This window comes from Hyperoodon ampullatus, assembly GCF_949752795.1.
Source record: "Hyperoodon ampullatus genome assembly, chromosome: 4".
NCBI lineage: Eukaryota > Metazoa > Chordata > Mammalia > Artiodactyla > Ziphiidae > Hyperoodon > Hyperoodon ampullatus.
The window spans coordinates 84,747,171-84,766,455 of record NC_136917.1 but is presented as its reverse complement, the minus strand read 5'-3'; the positions used below and the strand labels follow the sequence as shown (position 1 = coordinate 84,766,455).

The 19,285-nt window shown below is 35.8% G+C and overlaps 1 protein-coding gene across 1 annotated transcript in view; it reads left to right on the top strand.

Moving 5' to 3' along the window:
- CAMK4 (calcium/calmodulin dependent protein kinase IV) overlaps positions 1-19,285 on the top strand; it is a gene marked incomplete at its 3' end in the record, with an annotated part of 222,803 nt that overhangs the window by 102,142 nt on the left and 101,376 nt on the right. The window contains exon 2 of the mRNA XM_079703277.1: positions 8,709-8,787. Coding sequence (XP_079559403.1) covers positions 8,709-8,787 — 79 coding nt within the window. The remainder of the gene's footprint in view (positions 1-8,708; positions 8,788-19,285) is intronic.

The following is a 19,285-nucleotide window of genomic DNA, read 5'->3' as shown; positions in this document are numbered from 1 at the left end:
AATGAACATTAGGAGGATCTTTTTTGCATGCACAAACACACCTTGGAAATAAAAAATTTAAAAATCAACTGTAAAAACAAACAGAAGAACAAGAAATAAATGCATTGAAATGTTTAGAAGTGGTTAATATTTTGACATAACTATATTCTTTAACCAAGCACCTTCAACATCAGAAAAAGGTAACAAGACTCTTTGGTTCCATTTAAAGACTCCTCCCATTAAAAAAAAAAAAAAGGTGAAAGTCTTTAATAACTTATGAGGCCTAGGACTTCCCTGGTGGCACAATGGTTAAGAATCCGCCTCCCAATGCAGGGGACACGGGTTCGATCCCTGGTCCGGGAAGATCCCATGTGCTGAGGAGCAACTAAGCCCATGAGCCACAACTACTGAGCCCGTGCACGACAGCTACTGAAGCTGGCATGCCTAGAGCCCGTGCTCCGCAACAAGAGAAGCCACTGCAATGAGAAGCCCATGCACCACAACAAAGGGTATCCCCCATTCGCCACAACTAGAGAAATCCCGCGCGCAGCAACAAAGACCCAACACAGCCAAAAATAAATAATTTTAAAAAAATAACCTATGAGGCCTAATATCCTTAGCAAAAACCATTTTACATGGCTGTGAAGCATGTCATTACAGAGATACAACTGGGGCCAAACAACAGAGTAGTCAATAGTCCTTCCAGACTTCTATATCTTAAGAGATTCCATACCTGAAGTTCTCTTGCATTTCCAAAAACTAAGTTTTATGTTTGGTGCCAAGGGAAGCCAAGCTCTATTGCTTCAACCAAGTCACAAATGTCCCACTAGGTTCTCCCCCAGAAAGCCAGTCTCTGATTTATAACCTCCCTTGATAGGAGAATGCCAGTGATTATAAATTGTCTTAACACTGTGCAATCATCCTAATTCCCTAAAACACTGATGTGAATCCAGACTTCGGACTTCCTGCTTCCATTTCGAAGCAGATTGACCTCTGCCTGGCCCTTTGAATACATTTGTATATCTATCAGCCAGTGGGTGGACAGTTATGTCAATGCACTTGGATTTCTTTTGAAGGGAAAAATTAAACCAATCTTTAGCCACTCTTGTTTTTCTAAAAGAAGAAAAAAGAGAAGAGGGTAGAGTAAAAAGGTGAGATTATAAAGAAAAGAAAAGAAAAAACCTGTGTTATAAGTATAGCTGGGAAAAAATTAAAAGTTCTATTAATATTAACAAGACTATTACTTAACAAAATAAATTGGACATTCTTAATGGATTCTTCATACACAAAAATTTAAAAATCTTTAAGTTATTTCTAGCATACTTGTATCTTGAGCTTGATCAGGCAAGAATGTATTTTGTTAAAATTTCTTTGAAAGCTGTTGTTATGGTAATGATTTATATATTGAAATTATTGATAGGTTAATTTACTGTGATAAGGAAATTAAGGAATGGATGCTATTTAATATATTTTCTTTTACATGAATTCTTGAATAATATTAATTTTTCAATTGGTATAAAAATTAAAATTAAATTTTTAGTTTTCTTCAATGTTTGCAAATCACTTCCCTTTATATTTATTTTCTCTTTTTTTTCTTTCTTTTTTTTTTTTTAATTTCACCAGTTGGGATTAAATGAAAATAGAGTAAGTTGAAAGTTATAGGCTACATTTTGGTAGTGTGGTTTTTTAATCTTACTTTTGAACAATATGGTTTTCTTGGAAAGGTTTTTTACTGTATTTTTCTTAAGGTATAACTCTAAATTATATAACTATAAATTTCACCCATTCTATTGCACATTTCTACCTGTTTGGACAAATGTATATAGTTATGTAAAAACCACCACAGTCAAGATACAGAACAATTTCATTATGCTAGGAAATTCTCCCATACTCACTTGTAGTCAGTCCCTCCCCCACTTCTTAGCCACTGATCTATTTTCTGTCCCTACAGTCTTATCTTTGCAAGAATATTATATAAGTGGAGTCATACAATATACATCCTTTTGAGCCTGGCTTCTTTCACTTAGGATACTATGTTAGAGAATCATCCAAGTTATTGTGTGTATCCTAGTTCATTCCATTTTATTTATGAGTATTCTACTCATTTCTCAGTTGAGGGATATGGGAGTTGTTTGTAGTGTTTCCTGATTACTGACAAGCTGCTATAAAGATTCACGTTCAAATTTGTGAGTGAACATAGCTTTCAATGGTATGGTATTCTTAATTTTATAAGAAACTGCCAAGCTGTTTTCCAAAGTGGCTGTATCATTTTGCATTCCTTCCAGCAGTGTATAAATTTCAGTTGCTCTGCATCCTTGCCAGCCATGGTATTGCCTCTCTCTCTCTCTTTTCTTAGACATTCCAATAAGAGTGTAGTTGTATCTCATTGTGGTTTTCTGTTTTTTGGTTTTTTTCTAACATCTTTATTGGAGTATAATTGCTTTACAATGGTGTATTAGTTTCTGCTTTATAACAAAGTGAATCAGCTATACATATACATACATCCCCATATCTCTTCCCTCTTGCGTCTCCCTCCCTCCCACGCTCCCTATCCCACCCCTCTAGGCAGTCACAAAGCACCAAGCTGATCTCCCTGTGCTATGTAGCTGCTTCCCACTAGCTATCTATTTACATTTGGTAGTATATATAAGTCAATGCCACTCTCTCACTTCGTCCCAGCTTACCCTTCCCCCTCCCCGTGTCCTCAAGTCCATTCTCTACGTCTGCATCATTATTCCTGTCCTGCCTCTAGGTTCTTCATAACCTTTTTTTTTTTTTTTAGATTCCATATATATGTGTTAGCATACAGTATTTGTTTTTCTCTTTGTGACTTACTTCATTCTGTGTGACAGACTCTAGGTCCATCCACCTCACTACAAATAACTCAATTTCATTTCTTTTTATGGCTTAGTAATATTCCATTGTAAATTTGTGCCACATCTTCTTTATCCATTCATCACTCAGTGAACACTTAGGTTGCTTCCATGTCCTGGCAATTTTAAATAGAGCTGCAATGAACATTGTTGTACATGACTCTTTTTGAATTATGGATTTCTCAGGGTATATGCCCAGTAGTGGGATTGCTCAGTCATATGGTAGTTCTATTTTTAGTTTTTTAAGGAACCTCCATACTGTTCTCCATAGTGGCTGTACCAATTCACATTCCCACCAGCACTGCAAGAGGGTTCCCTTTTCTCCACACCCTCTCCAGCATTTATTGTTTGTAGATTTTTTGATGATGGCCATTCTGACTGGTGTGAGGCGATACCTCATTGTACTTTTGATTTCCATTTCTCTAATGATTAGTTGGATGTTGAGCATTCTTTCATGTGTTTGTTGGCTCTCTGTATATCTTCTTTGGTGAAATGTCTATTTAGGTTTTCTTTCTGCCCATTTTTTGGATTGTGTTGTTTGTTTTTTTGATATTAAACTGCATGAGCTGCTTGTAAATTTTGGAGATTAATCCTTTGTCAGTTGCTTCATTTGCAAATATTTTCTCCCATTCTGAGTGTTGTCTTTTCGTCTTGTTTATGGTTTCCTTTGCTGTGCAAAAGCTTTGAAGTTTCATTAGGTCTCATTCATTTATTTTTGTTTTTATTTCCATTTCTCTAGGAGGTGGGTCAAAAAGGATCTTGCTGTTATTTATGTCATAGAGTGTTCTGCCCATGTTTTCCTCTAAGAGTTTTATAGTGTCTGGCCTTACATTTAGGTCTTTAATCCATTTTGAGTTTATTTTTGTGTCTGGTGTTAGGGAGTGTTCTGATTTCATTCTTTTACATGTAGCTGTCCAGTATTCCCAGCACCACTTATTGAAGAGGCTGTCTTTTCTCCATTGTATATTCTTGCCTCCTTTGTCAAAGATAAGGTGACCATGTGTGCGTGGGTTTATCTCTGGGCTTTCTCTCCTGTTCCATTGATCTATATTTCTGTTTTCCTGCCAGTACCATACTATCTTCATTACTGTAGCTTTGTAGTATTATCTGAACTCATGGAGCCTGATTCCTCCAGCTGCATTTTTCTTTCTCAAGATTGCTTTGGCTATTCGGGGTCCTTTGTGTTTCCATACAAATTGTGAAATTTTTTGTTCTAGTTCTGTGAAAAATGCCATTGGTAGCTTGATAGGGATTGCATTGAATCTGTAGATTGCTTTGGGTAGTATAGTCATTATCACATTATTGATTCTTCCAATTCAAGAACATGGTATATTTCTCCATCTATTTATATCATCTTTAATTTCTTTCATCAGTGTCTTATAGTTTTCTGCATACAGGTCTTTTGTCTCCTTAGGTAGGTTTATTCCTAGGTATTTTATTCTTTTTGTTGCAATGGTAAATGGGAGTGTTTCCTTAATTTCACTTTCAGATTTTTCATCCTTAGTGTTTAGGAATCCAAGAGATTTCTGTGCATTAATTTTGTATCCTGCTACTTTACCAGATTCATTGATTAGCTAGAGTAGTTTTCTGGTAGCATCTTTAGGATTCTCTACGTATAGTATCATGTCATCTGCAAACAGTGACAGTTTTAGTTCTTCTTTTCTGATTTGGATTCCTTTTATTTCTTTTTCTTCTCTGATTGCTGTGGCTAAAACTTCCCAAACTATGTTGAATAATAGTGGTGAGATTGAGCAACCTTGTCTTGTCCCTGATCTTAGTGGAAGTGGTTTCAGTTTTTCACCATTGAAATGATGTTGGCTTTGGTTTGTCATATATGGCCTTTATTATGTTGAGATAAGTTCCCTGAATGCCTACTTTCTGGAGGGTTTTTATCATAAATGGGTGTTGACTTTTGTTGAAAGCTTTTTCTGCATCTATTGAGATTATCATATGGTTTTTATCCATCAGTTTGTTAATATGGTGTATCACATTGATTGATTTGCATATATTGAAGAATCCTTGCATTCCTGGGATAAATCCCACTTGATCATGGTGTATGATCCTTTAATGTGCTGTTGGATTCTGTTTGCTAGTATTTTGTTGAGGATTTTTGCATTTATGTTCATCAGTGACATTGGCCTGTAGTTTTCTTCCTTTGTGACATCTTAGTCTCATTTTGGTATCAGGGTGATGGTGGCCTTGTAGAATGAGTTTGGGAGTGTTCCTCCCTCTTCTATATTTTGGAAGATTTTTGAGAAGGATAGGTGTAGCTCTTTGATAGAATTCGCCTGTGAAGCCATGTGGTCTTGGGCTCTTGTTTGTTGGAAGATTTTTAATTACAGTCTCAATTTCAGTGCTTTTGATTGGTCTGTTTATATTTTATGTTTCTTCCTGGTTCCATCTTGGAAGGTTGTGCTTTTCTAAGAATTTGTTCATTTCTTCCAGGTTGTCCATTTTACGGGCATATAGTTGCTTGTAGTAATCTCTTATGATCCTTTGTATTTCTGCAGTGTCAGTTGTTACTTCTCCTTTTTCATTTCTAATTCTATTGATTTGAGTCTTCTCCCTTTTTTTATTGATGAGTCTGGCTGATGGTTTATCAATTTTGTTTATCTTCTCAAAGAACCAGCTTTTAGTTTTATTGATCTTTGCTATTGTTTTCTTCATTTCTTTTTCATTTATTTCTGATCTGATCTTTATGATTTCTTTCCTTCTGCTAACTTTGTGGTTTTTTTGTTCTTCTTTCTCTAATTGCTTTAGGTGTAAGGTTAAGTTGTTTATTTGAGATGTTTCTTGCTTCTTGAGGTAGGATTGTATTGCTATAAACATCCCTCTTAGAACTGCTTTTGCTGCATCCCATAGGTTTTGGGTCGTGGTGTTTTCATTGTCATTTGTTTCTAGGTATTTTTTGATTTCTACAGTGATTCATTGTGGTTTTAATTTGCATTTCCCTAATGAATAATGATGTTGGGCATCTTTCTTTGTGCTTTTGCCATCCATATATTTTCTTTGGTGAAGTATATATTCAAATCTTTGGCCCATCTTTAAAATGCATTACTTTCTTATTATTGGACTTTGAGTTTGTTTGTAATTCTAGATACAAGTCCTTTATCAGATATGTAATTATAAAAACTTTCTCCCTGTCTGTGTCTTTCATAAAGCAGACATTCTTAATTTAAATGAAGTCCAATTTATTTTTTGTTCTTTGAATTATTGTGCTTTGAGCTGTGTATGTAAGAAATCATTGTGTAACTAAAGGTCACAAAATTTTCTTCTTTTTTTTACGTTTTAGAATTTTAGGTTTTACATTTATATTTATGATCCATTTTGAGTAATTTTTTCATAGAGTGTGAGCTTGGATAAAGGCTTATTGTTTTTACTTTTGTTTTTTGCATATGTGCATCCAGTTGTTCCAGCACTATTTATACTTGATGAAACTGTCCTTTCTCCACCAAATTGCCTATTTATTTACCTTTGTCAGAAACCAGTTAGCCAAATATGTGTACAACTATTTCTGGATTATTTTTTCCATTCCATTGTCTACATGTTTATTCTTCCTTCAATACCACTCTCTTGATTACTGTAGCTTTATACTAAGTCAGGAAATCAAGTACATGAATCTCTTAACTTCAAAGAGAAAGTGTATTCTGCTGTTTTTGTGTAGTGTTTTCTAAATGTCATTTAACTTAGTTTAGTTGATAATGTTGTTCATGTCCTCCATATCCTCAGTGGTAATTTTTCTGCTTTCTCTATTAACTGCTGAGAGGGTGTGTTGCTGTCTCCAACTGTATTTGTGGATTTGTCTATTTCTCTGTTCAGTTTTATCAGTTTTTGCTTCATGTATTTTGAAGCACTATTGTTAGGTGCATACACTTTTACATTTGTTATGTCATTTTGTGGAATAGGCCTCGTAATAATCAAGCCGTGTTCATCTTTATCCTTATTTTGAAGTCTGTTTGACATGATATTAATATAGCTACTCCTGCTTTCTTTTGTTTAGTGTTTTCATAGTATCTCTCATCTTATCATTTTATTTTTAACCTATTTACCCTTTATATTTAAAATTGGTTTATTGTATATGGTTTATAGTTTGGTCTTGATTTTTTCAATCTAATCTGATCATCTTCACTTTATTTTTCTTGAACCTGAAGTAATGAGTCATTTATTAGAAACACGTCATTGGCTAAACGAGTTTATATATGACAAAAAATTTGGAGGGTACCCTAGTGTGGTAGATTTTCAGCATAAACAAAATTGCTACAGATTGAGACTGAAGATTAAGTGGAGTCTGTTGTAGCATGTGACTGATGATCTTTATTTTTAATTGATATGCTTATAAAGTTTACATTTAATGTAATTTTTATATGATTGGATTAAAATACACCATATTGTTAATTGTTAATTGTTTTATTTTTTAATCTCTTATTTTGTTTTGTTCCCCAGCATTTCATTTCTGATTATTCCATTTTAGCTTCATTATTGATTTTTTTCTTTTAAAGATTATTTTATTCATTGCCCTAGGTTACACAATATACATCTTTAATTAACCAGAGTTTACTTTTAAATAATATCATACTACTTAACATGTAATATAAGGACTTAACAGTATTTTCTCAAATTCTTCTCCCATTCTTTGTGCTATTGTTGTCATACATTTTACTTTTACATATGCCATAAACACAGTGAATTAGTATTTTTGCTTTATATAGATATAATTTAGAGCAATTAAAAATAAAGAAAATAGAATTTTATATTTACCTCCATTTATTCCGTTGCAACTCTTTATTTCTTTGTGTATATGTTATTATCTTACCACAGTTTTTAAAAAAATGTGTTGAAATTGTTCTTACCTATTAGCATTTACACCACCAGTTCCTGACTCTTGCTGGGTCTATTAAAAATTTGATGTGCGTGGGTAGCTAGGAATATGCTTGATTTGTTTAGTTCTTTTGTTCTTTCTTAGAATTTCAGAACCACTGGACTGAATGTATCATGAGAGGTCCTTTGGCCTAATCTTCAAAGTATGACAGATTTACTTCAACTGATCTTATTTTAAGACTTATCTGAAGTTCTCTAAGGTTATACTTAAGCCTGCTCCATCTCTTTTTATCTCTGTCTTGTTCTCTTGCTCTCATGACTGGAGAGGAAGCATCAGGACCACAATGTCCTGCTTTTTAATGTTCTCTTTTTAGTAACTTCGCACATGTATCACATACATAAAGATAGTTATTGAGTTTCTTCTTACCATTCTGTGTTAAAAGTAAAAAACTTTCTCTGCTTCTCCAAGTTTTTTATAGAGGGATAAATTTACTTTTGCTCTGTATATCTTTGACCATTTTAATAGGATTTTCTCCTGGACATTTCACATAATCATTTTTGTTAGGCACGTGTGAGTAAGTGGTAGCAGTATTTTCACCAAGATGAAGGAACCGGTATCTCTATGGGACTAATATTGGCTCTCGGAGAATGCCAGGCCAAATGAAGTGGTGTAAATTCTCAAGGGTCCCCAGCACGCTTGCCAGTAGTGGAGACTTTCCTGACCCTTACAGCCTAGTGCTGCAATTAAACCCTCTCCCTGAAGCCATAAGGCTTACTTTTCTCCAGAGATGACTGAAGCCTTAGGCAGGTTACTTGTATAGCGTTGAGCTAGGAGAAAAAGAGCAGACAGGAAAATCTGAGCACACTATCTTTAGTTATGAGAAAAAAATCCTCTCAACAGTTGGGCCAGTCCTATAATAGAACTTATAAACACTTGTCAGTTATGAGGATAACTGTAAGACATACTTATTTTCAAGCTTTCCCCTTAATTTCTTGTCCAAAGCATAACATTTTCTTTTTGTCTTTTTCCCCCTCAAGGGGTGCTACATCCATTGTATACAGATGCAAACAGAAGGGGACCCAGAAGCCTTATGCTCTCAAAGTGTTAAAGAAAACAGTAAGTTTATTTCATTATATAATAGCATCTCTAAAGGATCTGTGACCTGGAGAAGGCAGGAGCCCTGATTCGAAGGACAAAAGGGCCAGAGAGCTGCTATGTGCGGCTAACTCATTTGAATCATGATTATGCAGCCAAATGGGTTATTTTTTGATGGAAATTGTGATTCTTTGAAAGCAACTGGATCTCAAATTAGATACGGTTGTGGGGAGGAGAAGTATGGAATGGAAAGACGTTTAGAGTTGCCAGGTAAACTTTGCTTTGTATACCTGTCATGTTTTCAGATATATATGTACATTTATATAATCTCCAATCACAATTTAATATACTAGAAAAGGTTGCTATTTAAAAATACCTAAATGAAACACAAATAGATGCATTTGTTAAAGAAGTCATCAGCTTCTAACTTGATTTTCAAATGGTGGGTTTACTTCAGTAAAGTACAACCAGGCAAATGCTAATGTATCTGGGACTGAACCTGCTCATCGAAGAAGTTCATATTTGAACAAGAAGGAAGTATTTTGTTTTCGGCTTTTTTTTTTTTTTTGCCCTAAACTTGTAGGTGAGCTGAGGGGGCAAAAGTTACTTAGGCTCATCTCCAATAAGTAAGAAATACTAAGGTGAGAGTTCAAAATACAAATGCCAGCATGTAATACTGGCATTTTTATACTCCCTGTGCCCCAGAGAATATTTGTCATTGTAATGCCCTACTTATACTTTCTGTCCTTAGGTAATTTCCCCTTATAAAACCACAAAAGGACAATATATTCTTTTATAGCAAATTCTTCATTTCTCAAATTTTATGTGAACAAATATGTGAAATATATATATTTCTGAAAACCCAGATGTAACATATGCTGAGGAGAGACATACTGTAACTTTTGAAGTCAAATAATACCTCTTTGAGGCCAAGGGATTTTTTTTTCTAAAGTCAGCTTAATATCACCAACTGTTTATGTATTGTCTGGCACAGGGAAATTTTAGACTCTCATATAATGAAGAAGAGAATAATGGCACAATGTTTTCAGTCAAGTAGAAGTAGAATGACATTTTCAAACAATCTGTTAGAATTTAAGGCCATTCAACTAACAAGAACAGTATAACTGAAGAAGGTAATAGTTTAAATGGCAGTTGCTCCTAATAAGGTCTTTATTCTGGATTTCCTATTTCGTATGCCAATGATTCCAGAATGTAGAGGCAGCTTTTGATTGATAAGCTTTGGAGTTTTCTCTTAAATCAATTTCTTATAGTTATAAAATATATTTGAACTAAGGATTATTAAAATTTCATGAAATAGAATTTCCTGTTAAACATCTGCTTTTTATGAAAATATATTGGCATACTTTAGCAGTAGTGACACAAGAGATGTTTTTGGACTTGGTTGTATCATTTCTTTCTGGTTAAAAAATTGTCAGTAAAATTTGTGTGTGGTTATTTTATTTTCATAGTTGAGGAAACTTTGAAAGGCACTAGCTATATAAACATCTAGGAAAATGAGTATTCAGAAATGACTTGTGAATGCTCAGAATCCCAAAGGACAAGGGGCTGGTTTAGAGAATATTTGTTTAAGTCAAAAAATCTTTGGTTGAATTGGAATAAGAGACAAGTGAAGACATTTGGTGGGTTCATGACTTTTATTCATTGAGAAAGTAAAGCTCTGATTTGCCCTCCCTGTCTTCTCTCCTCCACCTCTGTTGTGGAAACATCTTCTTCAGAAGACAGGCACAAAGAAAATGTGGACAGGAACCAAGTGTCAGATGGAACTGCAGAGCGATGCAGTAAGGTAGATGTTGTCAAACACAGTTACTGTTGTACCAAATGGAATGAGAGAAATCCCCTGGAGAAACCTCAGTTTTGAACATAGATGGAATTCCCAGCATTGTCTCCTAGAATCAGCCATGCCCAGAGATGTATAAACAAGAGGAATAGCAGGCAAAACCTCAAAGAGAAATTGCCTCCAGTGTTTAATTCTATATAGGTCATGAAGACAGAACTTCCTTATCCAAATGAAATGAATGAAGCCTATGATCTTATTTTAAGACTAAGAATCTATTTATGGAGGAAAAGTGATGCAGGGGAAACAAAGTATTCTTCTAGCAAATTCAGTTAAAGATCTGCTCTTGACAGGAGAAGTGAGCTTCAGAAAACTTGAATGATCTGTGTAATCTATTTATTAGATTGAGCCACATAAAACTGCATCTATTAAACTATTCTTGACCTATAAAAATGACAACTTTATGTGGTTCAACTAACAACTTTGGGGCTACTATACCACTTCATTGGATAATTCCTTGGGTCCTCATTTTATGATTAGACCCAAACTTAAGAGGTTTGAAAGATTATCTATCTACATTTGTCTGTCTGTCTATCATCTATCAACTATCTGTAAGAATTTCATAGGGCTGATATAATAAACTACCATAAACTGAATGGCTTAGAACAATTAAAAGTTATTCTTTTACAGTTTTTAAGTCTAGAAGTCTGATATCAAGGGGATGGGATGGCAAGGTTGATTCCTTCTGAGGGCACTGATGGAGAATTTGTTCCATGCCTCTCTCCTAGCTTCTGGTCACCGTCAGCAATGCTTGATGTTCCTTGACTTGTCATTGCATCACTCTAATCTCTGTCTTCATTGTCACATGGCAGTCTTCTCCCTGCATGTCTTCATATCATCTTCCCTCTCTGCATGTCTATGTTCACATTTCCCTCTTTATATAAGGACACCAGTTCTATTGGATTAGGGGCCCACCCTACTCTAGTATGACCTCATCTTAAATTAACTTCCTATATTTACAACAACTAATTCCCAGATAAAGTCACGTTTTTAAGGACTAGGGGCTTAGTACTTCAACATATTTTGGAGTGGGGAACGCAATTCCACCCAAAATCCTATCAATAAAAGAGGACCTCTAAGGTGAATTTCAAAATATTCCACTCAATAATCTATCTGAAGTTGAATAAAACTTTTATCACATTCAAGAAACTAATAAACATAAGAAAACCTATCCATTTTATAGGTGATTAGATTCATATATAAATGTTTTTAAGTCCAAGAAAAGTTCCCTATCTCTTCAACAAGTTAATTATTTGATAACAATAATCCTCTTCCCCAGGATCTGTTTAAAAGCTGTTTCAGGACAGGTTACCCAAATTTTATTTTTTGGCAATATTATGTTCCTTTCTCATAGCTTAATATTTTAGGAAGGATTTAGTTTACATTGGCAATAAGGGACTTATTCCCCCTATAAAACACCCTGAGTGTCATTAACAATCCATTAAGCACTCATATGTCTGAGTGATAGACAAAGACTCTAATTTATCCATAGGAAGATAGACTAAAGCATCTACTCTTATGGAGAAATCCACATTCCATTGGTTGTCAAGTACAGGACAGAATTAATACTGATAATAAACATAAAGTAGCTTGTTATGTTCAGACAGTTGGGTATTTTGGCTAATAAAATATCCTTGTGGGAACTTAACATGTAATTATAATAAAAATATTTTAAATTATCATATATTTTATATGTGGATATAATACCATGTTCTTTATCTATAGACAACTACAATTTCTAGAATTAGAATACATTAAAATACATATCGACCAACATCATTAATGTCTGCAACTTACTTTCAGATAGTTCACAATGAAAGAAAAGTGTGTGTGTGTGTGTATGTGTGTGCACATATATATATAGAGAGAGAGAAAAAAAATATGGCAAAAATCAATAGTTATTAAATTTAGGACAGTATACTAGTGTCCATGCTGGATTTCAGAATTTCAGTATATGAGAAAATTTGAGTTAAACCAAACTTCAACATTGAGATCCTGTTCAACATAACTTTTCTCTGGACATTCAGAAAGCATTACAAGATCTTACAGTCTCTAAATGTCCTGATAAACACCAGTGACTCTCTATTATAGACGTATTGAAGTGCCAGAAAACAGAAAATGATAATTGAACCAACTTTTTACTATACTGAAAATCCTGGACTTTTCCAGAAACAATATCCATTTGTCTCATCAAGTCATTAATGAGGATAAATCTTTGAGGGCAATGAGAGTAAGCAAGAGAGGAAAATGAATTGAAGGGCTCTTTTGGTTGTTTATTTTTTTTAATTTTTTTCCACATAGTATTAGAGATCCTGGGACTGAAGAACTCATCAAGTCACTAGGAGTGCCATACCTACTCTCCTCCTGGGAAAGGTGACTCATTTTGTAACTTTTTATTTTAAAACAGTTAAAGATTCACAGGCAGAGCCATTTTTTGTTGCCCATAAATACCTCATTACCTTGTATGTAATTGGCTTGCAGATATCAGGGAAACTTTTACTGTGAACTTTGTAAAACGAATGCAGGATGAAGGAAACAAGGCTTCCTTTTTTCCTTCACTCATGAGCCTTTCATCATCTCCATTTTATGCGATATTTAGAAGAAATTGAAGTAGAGTAGAAAGATTTTCTAAGCTGCGTCCTCAGATGAACAACTTTGGGGCATTAAAAGGTTCTGACAGGGCTTCTCTGGTGGCGCAGTGGTTAAGAATCCACCTGCCAATGCAGGGGACAAGGGTTCGAGCCCTGGTCCGGGAAGATCCCACATGCCATGGAGCAGCTAAGCCCGTGTGCCACAACTACTGAGCCTGCACTCTGGAGCCCGTGAGCCACAACTACTGAAGCAGGTGCACCTAGAGCCCGTGCTCTGCAACAAGAGAAGCCACCGCAATGAGAAGCCCGAGCACCGCAACGAAGAGTAGCCCCCTCTCGCCGCAACTACAGAAAACCCGCGTGCAGCAACGAAGACCCAATGCAGCCAAAAATAAATAAATAAAATAAATTTATTTTAAAAAAGACTAGGTAGGAAAGAAGACTAGGAGAAAGAATGGGGTGAAGCTGCCTTCTGTGGATAGACAACTCTTAGGATGAGTCTCTTCAGAACAGGGAAACCTAAAAAAAAAAAAAAGAAAAAGAAAAAGAAAAAGAAGATTCTGACAGACACGGGTAGTGGGACAATAAGTGATTTACAAGATGGGACCTTTTTATTGATGTTACGTGACTTTTTAATATGCTGAACTTAAAACTTCACAGAAGGAAAATAATAGATTCAAGAAAATGTCAAAATTTGAACAGATTATGCAGATGGAACCTTCAGTCTGGACTGACTTTTGCTGAGTTAAATGGAATCACAACTTTTGAAGAATTTTGGTGATAATGGAGTCACTACTTCAGGAATGAGTCACAGGCATTATCTCTTTTTCTAAGGAGTACATCCCTTAGGGTGTGTCTAAATAATCACACTTCAGGCCTATCAATATAGCTCATTTTCAAGAACTGATTGAGATTTAAGAAAATTATGATAATCAATCATTTATAGTGTCCCTGGAATTTTGAAGACAAATATTTGAATTCTAAAATCATGATGACATTTCTAGCCATGTGGCTCAACTCTTGAAAAAGATTGCATTCAGATTGCTATAAAATCCTTTCATGAAATACCCAGTATTGAATCTAAGAATTAATCACAGTGTGTAAATTCAGAATTTATGAGTCTGAGAGCCAATCTCAGTGTATAAGTTCAGAATGTATAGGTCTTCTGACTCTCCTTAAGAATGGCTATGTAGTTGTGGGGTAAGATCATGGGCTGTGGAGCCAGACAACTTGAGTTCAGGATCATTTCTGCCACTTACTACCTGTGTGACCCTACAATGGTTATGTAAATCTCTCAATCTTAGTTTCTTCATCTGTGAAATGAGTTTAAGAACATCTAGCCCGTGGCATTTTAGTGACAATTAAAATGAGATAACTTATGTAAAATATTTCTCAGCACCTAGGGAGCATGTAATAAATGGTGAACATTGTTCTTATTATTAATTGAAATGGGTCCACAGAGATATTTTATATTATAATAGTACCAGCTCATTCTGTGTAATTCTCATGTTTTCATTAGCTTGATTGAAAACTAAGCAGTAAGCAGCACCAGACATATTGTATACTGCTATATTAATAAACTAATTATATCATTTGGGGATTGCTTTTAAAATATCTGCTAAAAATGGGTATAAATTTTACTATTATCAATAAAATTTAATGTGACACTAAAGATTTCTGGTCATATGACCTCATACTTAAACAAATCTTGGATGCCTTTGATTCCTAGATTTGGAACACTTTCAACCCTACTGCTCTATTCTGATTCTTGACATTGGAGCACTCTGACTTGATCCATAGTTTAGAAGCTGTTTTAGGTCTAAATTTTGTCATATTTTAGTTATTGTAATGTAAAGTTATCTATAGATTTCTGGAAAGGCTTTTCTTGAATAATTTAATTAGCATTCACCTAGTAAATGTTCCTAACTTTTATAAAATTTCCATTAAGTGCTAAAGGATAAAAGAGGCCTTTTATCCTCCTCTCAGTTAGTTAAAAAGCCACACCTTGTGACTTGCTAATCATTCTATGAATTAGTTTTTCATTTGTATTCATTTTTCCTTATGTTCTTATGAATTAGCTCTTTAAGTATGTAACTATGATGCTGCAGGAGACTTTGAAAAGTTGCTCTAGATTAAATTACAGAATGTACACAGGCCTCCCTCAAATTCTTGGTAGTTGAATCTCCAGGATGTCTCCATTAGAGGAGTTTTCACGTTTTTTAGTTCTGAAATAGAAATAATAACATTTATACCACTTGGCAAACTGAAGATTACCTGCTATCTTCTCTTTCTATCTAACCTTTGGGAACATGGAAAACTGATCACAGGCCATTCATTTTTCAATTTCTGTGATATACGTAAGAGAGATGGCTAGGTCAATCTGGGTTAAAGATATGCATCTATTAAACACTGCAATAACTACTTTTAACAACTAATGGGTATGCTCTAGAAGTGGAGTCAGGGTTGCCCTTGGTCAGTGATGGAGAGGAGAATAATAAATCACTAGCTCAAATAGACTTTTTGGGCCCAATTGAGGTCTCAGAACACATTAAGGAAAGTAGCTTGACGATAACAAGCTGTGTCAAGTGAAGTGAAACTTCTTCAAGCATTCTGTCAGTTGGAACCTATTGATTTTCATAGTGACTATTAAGCCAGGTTTCCTGGAATAGGAATAGGGATATTTCTATTCAGTTTGTGACAAGTATATGTCTACAAGAGAAGAGAGGTAGCAGGGTGGAATGTTAAAATCTTGGCCTGATTTGTATGCTTTACCATTCAAAGATCCACTTGGAAGTCTGAACATTCTTGCAGAGAACTAGTCGTTGCAGTTTGATTCGTTTTCTTGCTTGATAGAAACGCTGCTAGAATCTGTCACAATTCAGCTCACTTATCTATCCTCTCATTGTATTGATCTTTCACAGGCATTTTGTTGCCTTTTAAAAAATAAACATAATTCAGAGGCAAGCTGATACAAGGGAAGTAGGGAGAGAGAGATTGAGAATACCGGCACTGGCCTGTGTGCTATTACCCAGAAAGAAACATACTTTGCAGTTACACCATCTACTCAAGTTATCACATTCAACCCTCTAGTACTTTCTTTTTTAAATTTTATTTATTTTTGGCTGCGTTAGGTCTTCGTTGCTGCACGCGGGCTTTCTCTAGTTGCCGTGAACGGGGGCTACTCTTCGTTGTGGTGCACGGGCTTCTCATTGCGGTGGCTTCTCTTGTTGCGGAGCATGGGCTCTAGGTGCCCAGGCCTCAGTAGTTGTGGTGTGCAGGCTCTGTGGCTCATGGGCTCTAGAGCGCAGGCTCAGTAGTTGTGGTGCACAGGCTTAGTTGCTCCACGGCATGTGGGATATCCCCGGACCAGGGCTCGAACCTGTGTCCCCTGCATTGGCAGGCGATTCTTAACTACTGGGCCACCAGGGAAGTCCCAACTTTCTAGTACTTTTACAAGTAGTGAGTGGTTGGATCTAAAGTGATCTTTACCCTTTGTATGAAGCCTATGGAGGCAAAAAGGAGGTGACTAACTAGCCCAAACCAGAGGAAATCTTAGGAAGAGCTTATGTTACCATACCCTAGTAGAAGAAAGAAACTAGAAACTTCTCAGAGAACTGAGTGGGAAAGACCTTGTAACCAAAGGAGAGGGGCTGAGCAGCAGGAAAGTTGAGAGGAGCCCAAGGAGATCAGAGTTGGGGAGTGGTGCCTGATGGACCACAACCAGGAAAGCTGAGAAGGAACACAGATCAGCCTCAAAGCAAACTTAGGATTCCTATCTTAGTGAGAATGGGAAAAGCTATAATCTTAGTGTTAACAGGGAAAAACATTTTAACAAATTTTTATTTTTATATTCTTTATGGTACAAAATTGAATGATGATCAAAGCTGTGTTCATCCAGACAATGTGAGAAGAGCAGAGAGAAAGAAGGCTAAGAGAAGATCAAGTCCTGGAACTCTAAAACCGTTAATTTGCTGAAAGAGAGGAAATGAATGACTGTGTGCAAAGGATATTGATTAGAAGAGATCCAAATAATTTTCAGTATTGAATTAGCTTAACAACAGCTTTTTTTTAAAAGTAAGCATTTTCAAATCACCATATGCCAGTCCAGCAATTTTAACAGTAAAGAAGCATAATGCTAATAAGAATGGGACCCACACTTAATTATTCAACAATATGTAGTAGCCCCTTTCATATGTTAATGCAACAATGCCTCATGGGACTGTTTTACTTAAGGGAGTTTTAGAGAAGGGATGTTTCCCCGAAGGACACAATAGCATGGAGAATTTGAACACAGGACTTTTGAGTCCCAAATCTGAGCCCTTTCTATTGATACCAGCTAGGTCCTGAAAGAGAAAAAGACCAAAAAAAAAAAAAAAAGTAAGGAATAAGCATGGCCCAGATCTGGGACTGAAACTAGATGTTGCTCCTTGCTAATCTGATAAAGGATGAAAAAGCCTTTGTTGACACACAGACACAGAGAAGCTGAGTGCAGTTCAAGTCACACTGTGAGTGAGCAAGAGTTTCCTGTGTGCAGAGAAAACAAGCAACATATTTTTTTTCCAAATGTTATTAAAACCTTAGTTTAATGCATCTCAGTATACAATATCCACTAACAAATGAAAGAAGAATAACCAAGGAGTGTGTAATGTACAAAACATTGCCGGGTGTGGCTCTCTTTGCCTTTTGTCTTATGGGTAGGTAGGATGCAGTGATGGTCCCACGTGTGGCTGTGTATATGGAGTTCCAGTTTGCTCTCTGCTCTAAGTGTCAGTATCACAGGATACATTCAAAGCTACTCATACTTATCTCTACCCCAGAAGTCTGAAAAATGTATCAAATGGGTAGTTATATCTACAATGCTTTTTTCCCCGCAGAATACCACACTGTCACTGAGAGGATTTTTGTTTGAAATTTTGAGATCAGAATAGTTTAGAACTGTTTTTCCATCATAGCATCAGGACATATTTGTCATGATCAGTTTCAAGGTGTGACATACATACTGAAGTACTGTAGGCTGTGAATGATTTCTTTTATTGATAAATCAAAGTGGATCCAAGATTACTATCATCATCTTTTAAATTTTGACGTATTTTATGAAGGGGAATGTGGATGAGTGTCATGATTTACCTACCATATTTATATCTGCAAAAAAAAAAAAGAAATTTAAGTATTCTTTGCATTCTATGATGATTAAAATTCTTCCTGAATCTGGTACCAACTGGATATCTGGGGGGAAAAGTACTGAAATTTTTCAGTCAAAGATATCTTAGTTTTTTACAGTTTAAGAGTCTCTTTTAGTTTAAAAGAATTTCTTTAGAGTAAATATTCAGTGTAAATTCAGCTCTCTCTCAGAGCTGTTTCTCCCTCACTCTGTTCTTACCACATTGGCTTCTGGGTTCAAGGGCAGCTACGTAACACATGGGAGCATGGTCTCTACAGTGAGGATAAAGCAGCCATGCATCACAGCCATTGCCAGATGCTTACTGCATTAGAGACAGGGTTAGGCAAGGGCATTAGCAGCTATAGACAGCTGGGGAACACATCATGGGGTTGAATAATGATCAGACATTCAGAGACAGGACCAGAACAGCCCATTGCATGGATCATAGGCCCCTTTCCACTGCCCTCTCTGAGCCCTGACAGTCCTGGAAACTATCAAGAGAGGAAACAATGGTAGGGCATCAGCGTGGAATGTATGCATATCTACCCAGTTAGTCATACATGGAACTTTTATGCTCTGAGCCGTTTAATCCAGAAGAGATTTAAGGACAGGCTGTTGGGAGTGCATTGAGGAGATGCATATCACTGTAAAGAAAAAGACTTTGAGAAGGACTGAGCTGACATGCTTTAGTTATTGATTTCTGGAAACATCTGAACTCTTCAGAAAAAAAGAAGCTCTGGGTTAAGATGTTAAGATGCTTCCTCACCAAGGAAGGCAAATCCAGACTTACACAACGAGAAACAGCTACTGCTGTCGACTTTAAAAAAAATGCACAACGTGAGAGTTGTGAGTCAGGTTTTATTTGGGGCAAAATGAGGACTATAGCCCCGGAGACAGCATTTCAGATAGTTC